We start from the raw sequence: 15,613 nt of genomic DNA, 5'->3' as shown, positions 1-15,613 counted from the left end.
TCAGACGCTGAAAAATGTCGTCGTGAATAGTGAAAATCAGCTTTATGGTTACTTTATGGAAAGCCACCTTTTGGGGCTTTGCTCCAAAAGATCTTGGGGATGACATGGATGGATAGGAGCCATTTTTTGGGCCCCTCATGGGGGTGTGGCCGGCCACATGGGGTATCCCCCCTTGGGGACCCTCTTGTTCCTTGGTTTCACTCCTAGGTCCTTGTGGAAGGACTTCATTCATGTGCATTTTGGGTTTTTTGTGAAACTACCCTACCCCCTTGGGATTTCCTATAAATAGAGGTGGAGGGGCAGCCCTCCACACTCATCCCTTGCTCTCATACACATGCCATGCATTATCTGGCTTCTTCTCTCCCTCCCACGAAAGAGTTTCGTAGAGCCGTAAGGCTGTCTGGGTTCCGGCAGGAACTAGTTCTGGACGGCGAAGCCCTGCCGGATAGATGACACTGTATATGTGAAACTCTGTAGAGAGATCGTAGTTTCGGTCTTAGTTCGTGAGTGCCTCCCGAAGGGCTGTCCGTGTGACCGTCCGAGTTTCGAAGGTCCTCCCGAAGGGCTGTCCGAGTGACCGTTCGAGTTTCGAAGGTCCTCCCGAAGGGCTGTCCGCGACACCGTCCGGGGGCTGTTCGACCGCCTCCCAGAGGGCTGTCTGAGGTGCAGATGAGGGTATACATCCTCGCGGTTGGGAGGTTGTAAATCCTAGATGCGGGGATCTGCACCGCCGATCGTCATCGACTCTACTTCCCGCTGCGCTACGAGTCGGTAACGAAAAAGATCAAACCATGTATGCAGTCTCCATAGTGGTCCTGGGCTGGTGCGTAGGTCGGAAAATTTTTGTTTTCTGTCGCGTTACCCTACAGTGGCATCAAGAGTCGTGCTATGCGTCGATGCAGGTTCCGATCTAGAATACATGGAGATGTATGGGTATTGCATAATATAATTAGGTAGTAGATGAGATCTATTGCTGAAAATTATTTATGCGGGTGACAGATGAAATCTGTTACCCGAGGTTCTTGTTGCTTCCCTAGAATTTGCGTTTGCTCAATCTCGAGACAGCATGGTGGAATTTGACAAAGTTCTGGCAATCCGTGATCATGATTGATCATGGAAGTGCTATCAGTTCTTTGGGTTCTGCCGTAGTCAAAAGAAAGATGAAATTCGCAGATGAAAGGGCATTGCAGATATGATCTGCACGGGGGTCATGCGTATGACGAAGTTTAGTATGGGGCTCGAGATTTAATTATCCCATGTTTCATAGACCCCGAGATGTTAATCTAGCAACCTGAATAATCATACTTGATGATAAAACGTTGGTAGCTGCGGTTTAAGTCAAAACCTTAGAAGCCACGTAAAATAAAATTTTGCATAAACCGATTAGAGGCGTCTAACTTAGTTTTGCAGGATGTGCATATGATGTGGTATAGCAGTGCTCATACTAATTCGATTATGTATGAGATGACTATATGATGTAATTTGATTAACATGACCTGCGTGTCATGATTCGGCATGATGGTTGGAGCCATATGATTGCACTTTAATGACCTGCGTGTCAACCTTGTTGTAATGCATTATTTTGTTAGCTATAGAGATAGCAATATTGTCTGGTGCATCGACAAGGTGGTGGCAATCTTCGCGAAAGTGAACACCGACGCGAATGCCGAAGACGAAGAAATGAAAGACTTCTCCGTCAGAAAGGGCTATACCATATCATGCTATTATGAATTGCCTGAGATGTTTATCCCTTATGATGCACCCTTCTTTATTGCGCGGTAGTCGCTTTTATTAGGGTGATCTCTCACTTAAAATACCAAGTAGTTAGTGTTCTCCCAAGTGTAGCACTGTCACGACACCTATCTTTTCGGGGTGCGCCGTGTCACACGGGTACGAACGATTAGAGAAGTGTGAGGTGGGGAGTTGAGACCTCGCAGCGAGATCACTTGGTTGTCTTGACGTTCAGGCATGACCGTCATGAGCTCGGAACACACGCATCGAAAGATGAACAAGAGTCACATAGAGATGTGATTGGCAAGTTGGCCTACCGGTTGAGATTTTTCGTCATCAGTGGTGTTACACCAATGGCGAACAATTGAAATGTGGGTCTTGTATCACTCACAATCAATTTTGAGAGATATTGATTTGAGTGGGAGCGCACTGTTGAATTAACATGTTTAATTCTTAGTGCAATTAATTATGAACATTGTCTAAGTGTTATATGCAAAATAGTTGTAGAATAATGGCTCGCGTTTCCACCTTCCCTGTTAAAATTGAATAGCTGTTAAATATCTAGTTAAAACTTTACGATTGGTACCGTAATATGAGGATTGTCCTCAAAAGTGCCGAGAAGGACTTTGTCCTATCGCATGCTTTCCGTATCCTCCCGCTAATGCTATAGATCATGTGACTCTCGTCCTTTGATCCAAAAGCTAGAATTCTGTTACGGTCAAGTGGAATATGTTTGCTTCCATGAAACCCAAACTTCGAAAGTTGGGATAGTTATATGATATTCATGGAACTGAAAATTATTTTGAGATACAAACAAAGCAATGTTTGTTTGCAAGTATTAGTAAAAGTGTTTACTATGCATTTGACTGTTGGGAAAGGGATCTAGAAGAACGCCTGTCATATAATGAAAGGTGAATAAAACAACAACTTAAAGAGAAAGGAAGTGTCCAAAGCGTGTTAGTATGACTTACACGCCTAGGAAGTCCGGGGCTAATGCCACTCTTAAGTTGGGTGCTTCTTCTGAGAGTAGGAGAAATACTAAAAGTTAAACTCTAGAAGTATAAAGGCAAAAGGAAAGAAGACTGGAATATCCAGCTCATGTATGAATGTCATACAAGTTTTTGATGTATAGAAGGCTGGTCAAAGATATAGTTCTTGCGAATTATGGTTAAACATGTTAATCACTAATTCTTGGGTATTGTGAGTTCATCACAAAAATGCCCGCTCGATTGCATTCTGTTGCAACTCGATGTAAGAACTACTATGGCCTGAAAGACTAGCTAGAAATGAGGTTAAGGTATACACAGGGAACATAGTAAATGTTACTATACCTTCCATCGGTGTATTGCCGTCTGTATTTATTTTCATAATTCATTTAGAGTTTTACAAACTCTATCCCATTTCATAAGGCATCTTGCAAGAAGGTTGTTCATAAGAGAACTTTTTATGTTCGATGTTATGAATAACACCAGGGCCATACTTTCATTATGAATGAGATGTATGTTATGAATATTGATAATAATACAATACCTCTGGGTTTACTTTCATAATTCATTTTAGAGTTTCATACACCCTAGCCCATTGCACAATGTTTGTTGCAAAAGAGTTGTTCATAAAAAGAACAATTGTTGTTAAGTATTATGAATAACATAAGGGCCATACTTCCATCATCGATGGGACGTATGTTATGAATATTGAGGGTAATATGATACATCCATAACACTGACGCTAAATGTCGCAAGACTAAAAGAATACCACACAAGTGTGGCACAACATTTGGTCACATTGGAGAAACCCGCATGGAAAATTCCATTATGATGGATTTTGAAGTCTTTTTGATTTTGAATCATCTGACACTTGCAACTTTCCTCCGAAAAGTGAAGTGACTAAAATACTGTTCACAGGCCATAAGCAACGAACAACAAACTTATTAGTGATCATACATTTGATGTGTGTAGTCCGATAAGTGTTGTTAGTGGTGGATTTATTTATCTTCAGAAATGACTCAAGTAGATATATGGATATTTACTTGATGAGACGTAAGTCTGGATCTTTTGAAATCATTCGAAAGGTTCTCAAAAATGAAGTAGAAGTTATTGTAACAAGAAAATTATGTTTCTGCAATTTGATTGCACAAAGGAATATTTGAGTTACATGTTTAGCGAATGTCTGATGAGTTGTGAAAGGGGTTTCATAAACTTGCACCTCCCGGAACACCACTGCAAGTGGAAAGTCCGTGGAGATGTAATCAAACCATTTATGACATGGTAAGGTCAAAGATGACATAAATAAATTTGCCATTATCCCTTTTAAAGTGATGCTTTAGAGACTGCAGCTTTTACACTGAAAAGAGCTACATCGGGTCTGTTGAAATGAAGCCATGGTATGGTACGCCCAACCATGTTATATCTTTTCTTAACATTTGGAATATGGGGCTTGTGTAAAAGGTTACAAACCTATTCCAAATCAGACAAGTGCTACTTTGTAGGTTATACCGAAATGTTGGGTATTCCTCCATCACTATACCGAGGCAAATAGTTTTGCCGCGAAACGGTGTGCTTTTAAAGAGAATGGTTCTTTCTAAAAGGTGAGTGGGAGAATAGTGCAACTCGACGAGATAAACAGTATCTTCATCAGACCAAAGGAAAGAGACCTTGGAAGAAATTCCAGAGTTTCCTACTGCGACTGATATAGAAGTCTCTACAATAAAATGTATGAACTTCGGTCGAACTTGCAGCTGAACCACGTAGGCAAGGCTCGTGCAAACCTCTCAGGTGCGCAAACGAGATATTGTTGTTAGACAACATTATACCTACGATACACAAGGAAGCGTTGATGGGCCCTGACTCCGGAATTGGCTAAATGCCAATACAACCCAAGTTAGTTTCCATATAAGTGATTCAAGATTAAAACCTTGATACACCTTTCGGAAGACTTAGAGTCTAACGAATATTTATGGAACTTAAAACTGATATGGATAAAAATGTTTTATCCATAAAGCTCGACTTGTTGAAATAACAAGTTCAAGAGTTGGCTACGATGAGGTTGTTTTCATCGTAGCGATGCTTAAAGTCGGTTCGGGTTGAACTAGCAATTAATACATATTTCAATCATGAGATATGAAACATGGATGATAAAAGGATTTCCATCTGATGGAAATGAAAGCTAGGACTTGTATATGATACAGTCCAAAGTAATTTGTCAATCCAGAGGATGCTAGTAGGTATGCAAACTTCAGAGTTCCAGCAATGGACAGAAGAGAGCAAAATGGAGTTGGAATCTTCGTGTTTTGATGAAATGGTGAAAGGGGTTTTGACTTCATCAATGGGTAACGAAGATGCTTGTAATTCAAGAAAGTAAGTGGGAGCGTAATAATATTTCTAAAAACCTTATGTGCTTGGCACATTGGTAATTGGAAATAAATTTCTTGACACGAATTAGGACTTCATTTGAAAATAGTTTTTCGATGAAGTGCTTAGGCTAAATAGCCTCAATATTAGGCATGATGATCTATGGAGATAGATTTACCTAATGGGGCTAAGCAATGAATACATATTGACAAGATGCTAAAACCTTTTAGCATTTAAAACGCCAAGGAGTGATTCTTGACAAAGTCACATGGAAGGAGTTTTTGCAAGACTCGGTGTCCCAAAACACTGATGAGTAAAATACATGATGCAGATTCCACACACTTTTGTGTTTGGATTAATCATGTATTCCATGGTATGTAAAACAACCAGATATGTCCGATACTCCCAAGGTGTTGCGAGTATGGATACTAAAGTGATCAAAGTACTGATCGTGGGACAACAGTGAAAGATGTCATTGAGTACTAGAGTAAGTACTGATGATATGTTTTCTTGCAAGCGGAGATCATGAAGAGTTCGTTGTAAAATGTTACATCGATAGTCTTCATCTTTTCACCGTGCGATTTTCGATTTAAGTTAAGGGTTTTGTGTAACACACAATGTGGTGGCACAGTTAGTTGGAATTTGTTCAAACTAGTTACTATGGCGAATTCTATAACAAGGGCTAAGTATGTTGACGGTTTAGAAGCGACAAAGAAGATGTTGAATCATATAGTTCATTCATGAACTTAGTATAGTTCCAAGATGGCTTTTGACAATGGGACACTACTGCAGGTAGTTGCTCCATAACTCAGTCTGAGGAATCCAGGTTCGACCTGTGATTCACATACATACAAAGCCAAGTCCACACAAAATATGAATTTTGTGAAAACATGAAAACGCGAGGACATGCAAAGATACACACGGAACTGAAGTCGTCAGATCCGTTGGACATCAGGCTATACCACAAGCGAAGCATATTTACACTGGTGTGCCACAGGTGTAAAGTGCATTAGCATTAACTAGATTATTGACTCTAGTGCAAGTGGGAGTCTGTAGGAGATATGCCCTAGAGGCAATAATAAATGATATTATTTATCTCCGAGTTCATAATTATGTTTATGTTCCATGCTATAACTGCTATGGTTCTCGAGTCTGCAATAACCACGAGGCTCGGAGGAAGACTCATATGCACGTGTGGAATAATAAACGGTAAAATGTATTCCTAGTATGGCCTCTAAGACTAGCTCAAGTGTTGCATGATGGTTATGTTTTCCTGATCATGGGCATGTCTATGTCAGCAACCTTGAGGGCATAATGTTAAGAGAACATTTGTGTTGAATCGACCCGGCATGATGTTATGCTATGAGATTCATTCGTCACAAGTTTATTGGTACATAACACAGAGATGGTTAACGTTTGCATGATTCCTTAGACCATGAGAGTATCGAGTTTCTTCATGCTTGCTTCATGAACTTTGGGGTTTGTTAAACGTCATCCGTAAATGGGTGGCTATTACGGCAGCTTACGGGTTCATGGAAAAGTGTGTCAAGTAACTTGATAGCTCAAGATTGGGATTTGCTCCTCCGACGATGGAGAGATATCTCTGGGCCCTCTCGGTGTTACGGTATCCATCATCGTCTGTCCAGACACTTTGTGATTTGATCACGAGGATGCCGGAACACGATAACGAGAAAAGAGAACAATACCGGTAACGAGGTAACTAGCATAGTGGACAAGTTGTTGATCCACGGGAATGCCAACATGTCTCACCTCGGGTATTTGTAACATATCGCGAAGCAACAGGAATAGCACACGGCAACTGGAGGTTCACTCGAATATTTATTCGTGTGGGTATAGGGGTCAATATGGGTGTCCATGGCTCCGATGTTGATCATTGATCGGAAGGGGTTCCGGGTCATGTCTATACTTCACCAAACCTATAGGGTCACACGCTTAAGGGTCATCTATCTGCTGAATACTAGACAGGGAGTCTGAGAGAAAATCACCGAAAAAGTTTCGGACACCGAAAAGTTTCGGACAGCGGAATCGTACCGCAGAGAGAGGTCATCGGATAAGTTTCGATGATACCGAAAAGTTGTTTCGGGATACACCATTAAGTCAAATTGGTTTCGGCACATGCCTGATAATTCTTGGAGGATGCCAGAATCATTCTGGAAGCTTTTTGGAATTTTCTAAGATAAAAACCGGAAATGTTCCGGAGCTGCCGGAGCCACTTCAGATGCGTTTCGCAGATGAAAATCACTAAAACCGGAATTGTTTCGGAACGCGTTGAAAATCATTTTAGTGGGTACTGGAAATGTTCTTAGCCCACATAAATATTTTCAGTTCGATCAGACGCTGAAAAATGTCGTCGTGAATAGTGAAAATCAGCTTTATGGTTACTTTATGGAAAGCCACCTTTTGGGGCTTTGCTCCAAAAGATCTTGGGGATGACATGGATGGATAGGAGCCATTTTTTGGGCCCCTCATGGGGGTGTGGCCGGCCACATGGGGTATCCCCCCTTGGGGACCCTCTTGTTCCTTGGTTTCACTCCTAGGTCCTTGTGGAAGGACTTCATTCATGTGCATTTTGGGTTTTTTGTGAAACTACCCTACCCCCTTGGGATTTCCTATAAATAGAGGTGGAGGGGCAGCCCTCCACAATCATCCCTTGCTCTCATACACATGCCATGCATTATCTGGCTTCTTCTCTCCCTCCCACGAAAAGAGTTTCGTAGAGCCGTAAGGCTGTCTGGGTTCCGGCAGGAACTAGTTCTGGACGGCGAAGCCCTGCCGGATAGATGACACCGTATGTGTGCAACTTTGTAGAGGGATCGTAGTTTCAGTCTTAGTTCGTGAGTGCCTCCCGAAGGGCTGTCCGTGTGACCGTCCGAGTTTCGAAGGTCCTCCCGAAGGGCTGTCCGAGTGACCGTTCGAGTTTCGAAGGTCCTCCCGAAGGGCTGTCCGCGACACCGTCCGGGGGGCTGTTCGACCGCCTCCCAGAGGGCTGTCTGAGGTGCAGATGAGGGTATACATCCTCGCGGTTGGGAGGTTGTAAATCCTAGCTGCGGGGATCTGCACCGCCGATCATCATCGACTCTACTTCCCGCTGCGCTACGAGTCGGTAACGAAAAAGATCAAACCATTTATGCAGTCTCCATAGTGGTCCTGGGCTGGTGCGTAGGTCGGAAAATTTTTGTTTTCTGTCGCGTTCCCCTACACTCCCCCACCTCCTACTGCTGCTCTACGCGGGCAGCGGTGGGTTCTAGTGCCTGCTCCGTGGGCGTTTTTGATGCGGACTCTGGAATCGGAGGCATGCGTCACCCGCCGCGAGAGGCAGAGGGCAAGGAAGATGGGGGCCTTCTCTGACGCGGCTGCGGAGTCTGCCCGCCACGGCCACGTGATGCCGGTGCCCGACAAGGAGGAATGTAGCCTCCGGTGGGTGTACCGTCGATCACTAACCATGGCAGAGACGGACGCCCGGCGGCTTCGGAGGATAAACGCCACGCAGCTCCGGCTCCGCATTGAGCAGTCTGAGCGGGAGGCGACGGAGACAGGGGCGGAGGCGGCGAGGGTGGCCAAACTCATGCGCAAGCAGGACCGCATCGTCTGGCGCTTGAAGGGCTACATCATAGTCTCCGGTTCCTCTTCCTCCGACAGGTCCGACTCCGATGACTCCGACATCGACCCACCTCCTGCTGCGGACCGCATTGTCTGGCGCTTGAAGGGCTGCATCCCCGACGACCGGAAGGGCAAAGGGCCGGCGAGGAAGTGGTGAAGCTCCGCCCTTTCATATCTAGCTCGTAGTATCTACCTCCTAGTATCTAGTTAACATTTGCCGGACAGTATTGTGAACTATGACCAATCTTTTGATGAAGTTTATATGTGAATTTATGCCCGTTTGCTATCGTTCTAGAGTCTGCTTCCTGTCAATTTTGCCCGTCTAGTGATATACGTACTACATTGCATGATTTTATATGGATATAAAGTGGTTGTGGATGCGCGAATTTAAAGACTACCTGGTTAATTTCCACGGACGCGCTAGTAATTAGCGATCGATTACATGACTGCCTGTGCTTGAGCCCCCGAAGAGGCCCTGAACGTAGACTTGAGATAAAAATAGGCCTATAAGATGGCCCACTGATGATCGTGGCCCCGTCCGTTACTAATCCTAAACTCGCACGCCCAGCAGAGGCAATTAGCGCTAGGTCAAACAAAAGAGAGGCAATTAGCGCCGCCGGCAGCTGCTGTGTCCTCCCTTCTTGTAGCGATCAAAGTCCATTTAGATCAATTCAGCCTCCGCTGGTGAGAGGGGCAATCGTGTAGGCTGCCCACATCAGTTCTCCAGCGATACAGCGGTCCAGCTAACTAGTCAAGGTTAGCGCTAATGGTTATTTTTTTATTAATCTATCACGATTCCCATCTTCTGTGTCTTCAAATCATACATCAAATTTAACTTTTCTTATTGTATGATCTGCAATACTAAGTTTTCTTACAACCTACTAATATTTTGATCTTAACTTTTGGTGGAATATCTATATCTTGTTTACAAATTGTAGATTATAATTTGAACTCATACAAATACAACTGCGTAATTTTTAGCGTCGAAGCCACCCATTACTATGATAGAGCAACACTTTTCTTATTACCTGTTTGGCCCCTCTATGTCAAAATTCTGGCTCCACCCGTGCGCGCCCGGGCGTGTCCGCAGACGTACAGGGGGACGGATTTGAAAAGTCCGGCTGTAGAGGGTTGGATCTGTTCTCCGTGCCTCCTAGTCCATGGCTGCGAAGGTCGTGCCACGAGACCATCACATCGACCTGTTGGATGTGTTTGACGCGTCAGATCTAAAGCTAGTGCCAGCACACGGCTACGCGGGTACTGCCGATGACAGAGCAGCGGTGCTGAAGGATGTGCCAGCCTCGGGCGAGGTGGCCATGAACAGTGCACTAGCATTGTTGGTCATCATACCCAGTGCGCCAGCTGAAAACTCTTGTCCTAACCTATACTGGCCGGGCTCCGCAGCGACAAACTTGCGTCATGACCTTATTGAACGTGTTGTCTACCTGCTGTTGTGTTGGTCCTCATTGGCTGGTCACAGTAACCAAGATGAAAATCCTTGTCCGAGTCATCTCCTGCCGGACGAGACGACGATGTCGTGAGGATGTTTATCCCTCATGAAGGCGTTGTAGCGGGATGAAGTCGATTTAGTCATAGGTGTTTATTTTCATACCATGTAATGGTTCGGTCATAACTGCCAAATTATGATGGTAAACAATATCAAATCTATAACTATACATCCATCATTGGTTATACTTTCACAATCCATTTATTCAATATTGTAACTGTTGATATCTTCTTTGATATATTTGGTCAAACTTAAAAAAAAATTGAACGGCTTTATACTCCATCTATTTTAGGGCGGAGAGAGTAATAAAAATGACTGTGTGCACAATTGATGCCGAGGGTTTTATCCGTCTTTTCGAAAAAATTCTAAAAGCATGCGTGAAATGTGAACGTGTGAACCCACACTGTATCCACCCTAGAAAAAACCGTGTTCATAGTACTAGCACTGAAAGCCGTTGCCCCGGCGCATCTCAGTTTCTATAAATAGAAACCGGGGCTGCACGGCAATTGGCACCAGTCCACATTGCCAAAGCAATCATCAGTGTATCAGCGCGTAGGGCCATTAACAAACTCGAGTGCATCTTCACATATGGCCCCACCTGCGCAATGCTTGGACACGGTCACCGGTGCAACCGGCCAGAATGGCACCGTGCCAGTGATAGGGCACACGCCGGAGAAGAAGATGCAAAGCCCCAACCTGCTTGACGCCGACGAGTTCCGGCGCCAGGGTCACCAGGTAATCGACTTCATAGCCGAGTACTATGGCGGCATGGGTGACTACCCCGTGCACCCCAGCGTCACCCCCGGCTTCCTCCGCAACCGGCTTCCCTCGGAGGCGCCGTCCCGTCCGGAGCCGGACGCGTTCAGCTCCGCGCTCAAGGACGTCCGCGACATCATCCTCCCAGGCATGACGCACTGGCAGAGCCCCCGCCACTTCGCGCACTTCCCGGCGTCGAGCAGCACCGTTGGCGCCCTCAGGGAGGCGCTCACCGCGGGCATCAACGTGGTCCCCTTCACGTGGGCCGCTTCGCCGGCCGCCGCTGAGCTCGAGATGGTGGTGGTGGATTGGCTCGGCAAGGCACTGCACCTTCCGGAGAGCCTCCTCTTCGCCGGAGGCGGAGGGGGCACGATTCTTGGCACCTCGTGCGAGGCCATACTCTGCACTCTCGTCGCTGCAAGGGACCGGAAGCTCGCTGAGATCGGCGAGAGCAGGATCTGCGACCTCGTCGTCTACTGCTCGGACCAGACCCACTTCGCCTTCCGCAAGGCAGCACGCATTGCCGGCATCAAGCGTGACCACTGCCGCGCGATACACACGTGCCACGGGGACATGTTCGCGCTGTCGCCCACAGAACTGCAGGCCGCCATGCAGGCCGACGTGGATGCCGGGCTTGTGCCCCTGTTCTTGTGCGCCACGATCGGGACGACCCAGACCACTGCCGTCGACCCCATCGGCGAGCTCTGCGCCGTGACTGCGCCGCACGGAGTGTGGGTCCACGTGGACGCGGCATACGCCGGCTCCGCGCTGGTCTGCCCGGAGTTCACCTACGTGATAGACGGCGTGGAGGCCGTGGACTCGTTCAGCATGAACGCCCACAAGTGGCTCCTCACCAACAACGACTGCTGCGCCATGTGGGTGAAGAAGCCGAGCGCACTGGTGGCGGCGCTCGGGACCGAGCAGGAGTACATCCTCAAGGACGCCGCGTCGGAGGGCCACGACGTGGTGGACTACAAGGACTGGAACATGACGCTGACACGCCGGTTCCGCGCGCTCAAGATGTGGCTCGTGCTCCGCTGCTACGGCATCCAGGGCCTGCGCGACCACATCCGCTCCCACGTGCGCATGGCCGAGGCGTTCGAGGAAATGGTGAGAGCTGACGAGAGGTTTGAGGTTGTGACTGACAGGACGTTCGCGCTGGTGTGCTTCCGGCTTCGCCCGCAGGACAAGTTCGGCGGTGAGAAGACGGCCAACGACCTCAACCGAGGCCTCCTGGAGGAGGTGAACGCGGTCACGTCCGGCCCCTACATGAGCGCCGCAAACGTAGGCGGTATGTTCATGCTAAGGTGTGCCGTGGGGAGCACGCTCACGGAGGAGCACCATGTCGACGATGCATGGAAGGTTGTGCAGGATCGGGCCTCGGTGATCCTTCGTAAGATGGAGATCATCTACACCTCTAAGTAACCTACGAACTTGCAGAAGATGAACTTTGGTTCAAGGCTCACCTCAATAATTAGGCGGGCCACCGAATCATGCATGAGGATTGTACTTCGCGAATAGAGCTGCCCATGTATCTCGTGTAATGTACTACTACTTGCTTTTGTTACGTCTGTATTTGAAACTATTGTCTACATTTTTTACCCTTTTCACTAAAGGTTGCATAATAATTGAGATGTAAGGTGATATACACCTATTTCGACGGTTATATACATAAAGTGATCATATATTGTTTGTATACTGATCATGTGTTCCTGCTTCATTGTTTTTGTTGTATTTCCACTACATCGCTTACATTATTGCATCGCGTCTTTCTGCAAATAATGTATTCATTGATGTACATTAATCACACAAACATTGTATTGGCAAACTCTTATACATTGGCGTACCACTACTGCAGATCGGTGCTATTAAGCCCTACCTATCACACACAATATCGTCGAATTATGTCCGATGAAGTCATCACACACGTTACAAAAAGGAAATTGTGTGCCTCAAAGTGAAAACCTATGTGATGGTCACCACATCATGCTTGATTGGGGAAGGAAAACTTTGTGTGATTCTATGCACATGGTTCTATCAACAGTAAATGATAAATGAACAAAGGTTCGTGGGTTGTTAATTACAAGCAATATTTAAAACATACATAGAGACTATGCGTAAAACAATTAAATGATCATCATGTAGTTCTTATTGTCATGTTTGCAAGCGTTGTGGCGTGATCCGAAGGCCTCCTCTGTTTTTACAGAAAGGACACACGTCCTCATGTCAATGATCTGTTGCATCGTGACCTAGGGCACCCTCTGTTGTTTATAATCCAAGTCTCCTCTCCTTTTAGTTTTCACTCTCTTCGGCCATGCACCAAGCTCATCTCCATGATAGGAGACTCCATCAAACCCTCTCTTCTCTACCTTCACTCATTCATGCTGACGGGACCGCAGCAACCTGTCGCGTTCGACCCACGCCATAGTGAGCATCCGACCATTTATGGTTCCGCTAAGTACGCCCTGTCATCAGATGACTGGTCTCCTGCGTCGTTGTGCACGACAGTACAGCCGGTTGTCGATCTAATGGTGGTGATAGGATTGATCTGCCCTATAGCTGGGTCTCCCGCACTTCCCTGCATGGTTGTTGACCTGCATTTTTGTTACGGCACATTCAAAAGCTTACTGGCGGGGATTTGGATTTCATCTGGAAAAAAAATTTGGCCGAAATTCACCCATTTCATTCGGATCTGACATTTGTACTAACTGGTCAAAAAGTTCGGCCTTATTCAAACTTTCCCATGGTCTAATATAACCAATAGATATTCCCTAGTGATATAAAACCTGGAGTGAGCCTTTCCTAACCCGAACGTTTTACTCATTTCCACTCCTGTGTACGGCGCTGCAGAGGCAGGGCAGCACCGCCTCCGCCCAGCCTCCTGCCCTCCTCTTCCTCCAGCACTCATCAACTACCTCCAACCCTCCTCCTCCAGTGCTCCACATCCTAAGGACTCCTCCTCGTTCTTCTGTTTCCCAAGGAGTGTGGAGACAGGATTGTGACAGTGCCTGTACATTATTATTTCCGTTCAAGTCAAGTCTATAATGTTTTGATGCATCGATTGTATAACTTTTACATGTATATTTTGTCAAAGATTCTGCTATACATTTTTTGCTTTTGTTTATTTCATAATTTTGGGAAATCTTCGTTTAGTTTTCGTTCAAAATTTCAAATTTCGGTTTGTCATTTTCGTCCGAAATTATCTGAAAAACCGAATTTCGCCCAGGCCCGGTAGAATTTGCGAAACAAAATCCAAAACCTTTTGGTGGTGTGGCTTCTTTTTGACACGCCCCATATTTGCGGGACCAAGTGTACTGACAAGGCACAACTTAGTGGTGGCGTGTGACTTCTCTACATGCCACATGTCTTTAGACTAGTGGTGGCGTGTAGAAAGCTGGCATGCCATTAATAACTTTTGCCTATATAAGTGTTGGCAGCCGCTTTCCTCGTCCCTAGAAAAGTCCACTTCTTTTCTCCATCAATAACTTTTTCCCTAGCTTGGTCCTCTTAGTTTTTGTTCTTCATCTCCTAGCTATGTGGGCGGTAATGGACCCTTGTAGATTGGCACAAGCCCCACGGGGAGTCCACGTCGGCCGAGGGTGTGGAAATAATGGGGATCCACCGCCTTGGCCTAGCTCCCCTCTGCCCCTGTTGGCTCGGCCATGAGCTCACCTCTGTGGCCTATGTAGCCAGCCGTGTCCAACGAATCATCCTACTATGACAGCACGTTCATTCAATACCACAACAAATCCTACACCACGGCGTTGAAGTGGCCCGGAATGCGGCGACGGCACCCGTGCTAATTTAAGGCTGCCAATGCCCTCCTAAAAATAAAACTTCGTACACAACATGGAATCCAGAATGAGAGTTCTTCATCTACGCTGGCCATGAAAAGGTATATAACAGAAAACCATCACAGTTTCAGAAAATTGGCACACGCATCCAAATCTAGCATTGCTCACATCATTATATACATGTCTGAAGAAACGAGGAGTCTCTTCTCATACATAGATATGGGTCGATCTCGTTAAAAAATATGTAAGAGAATTGCTAGAGTTCTAACATGGACCATTGAGACAGGAGCTAGATGAGATGCAAGTCAAAAATGATGAGATGCAAGCCCAAGTAACGAGATGCGGCTAGCTGAACAAATTTAAGAAGCTTCATTATGCACTTTTAGCTTGTCTTTTGATTGGGCTCATTCTCACAGCTGGCTGATACCAATATTTCTTTTGTGGGAGTCATTGTTGTGATGATGTTCTTAGTTTAGACAATTAGCTAGATCGAGCAACAAATCAGCAATTATTGTCTAGCCTTCAGGCATGCACTATGTGTTCTTAGTAATATATATGTATCCAGATTGAGTTAACAAAAATAAAAAATCATTAATTAAACATTAAGGTGAATAAAACCTAAATTTGAAATGCACAGGAGTTCGTGCCGGAGCGGTTCATGGAAGGAGCCATGGATGCTGCTTGCGACTTCAAGGGGAATGACTTCTGTTACTTGCTGTTTGGGTCTGGGCAAAAGATATGCCCGGGCATAACCTTCGCCGCCGTCATTTTCGAGATCATTCTGGCAAACCTCATCTACCACTTCAACTGGGAGCTGCTGGAGGGGTCCCTGGCGTCGATATGACGGAGGAATA

At 45.9% G+C, this 15,613-nt stretch overlaps 1 protein-coding gene across 1 annotated transcript; it reads left to right on the top strand.

Moving 5' to 3' along the window:
- The first annotated feature begins 9,845 nt into the window (after positions 1-9,845).
- On the top strand, positions 9,846-12,663 carry LOC123163068 (tyrosine decarboxylase-like). The gene has a single exon (XM_044580830.1). The coding sequence runs from the start codon at positions 10,798-10,800 to the stop codon at positions 12,388-12,390; it is 1,593 nt and encodes a 530-aa protein (XP_044436765.1). The 5' UTR covers positions 9,846-10,797; the 3' UTR covers positions 12,391-12,663.
- Positions 12,664-15,613: the final 2,950 nt, after the last annotated feature.

The sequence above is a fragment of the Triticum aestivum genome, chromosome 1D (genome assembly GCF_018294505.1).
Source record: "Triticum aestivum cultivar Chinese Spring chromosome 1D, IWGSC CS RefSeq v2.1, whole genome shotgun sequence".
In the NCBI taxonomy this organism is placed as follows: Eukaryota; Viridiplantae; Streptophyta; class Magnoliopsida; order Poales; family Poaceae; genus Triticum; species Triticum aestivum.
The sequence above is the reverse complement of the archived record's forward strand: the minus strand, read 5'-3'. Positions and strand labels throughout refer to the sequence as shown.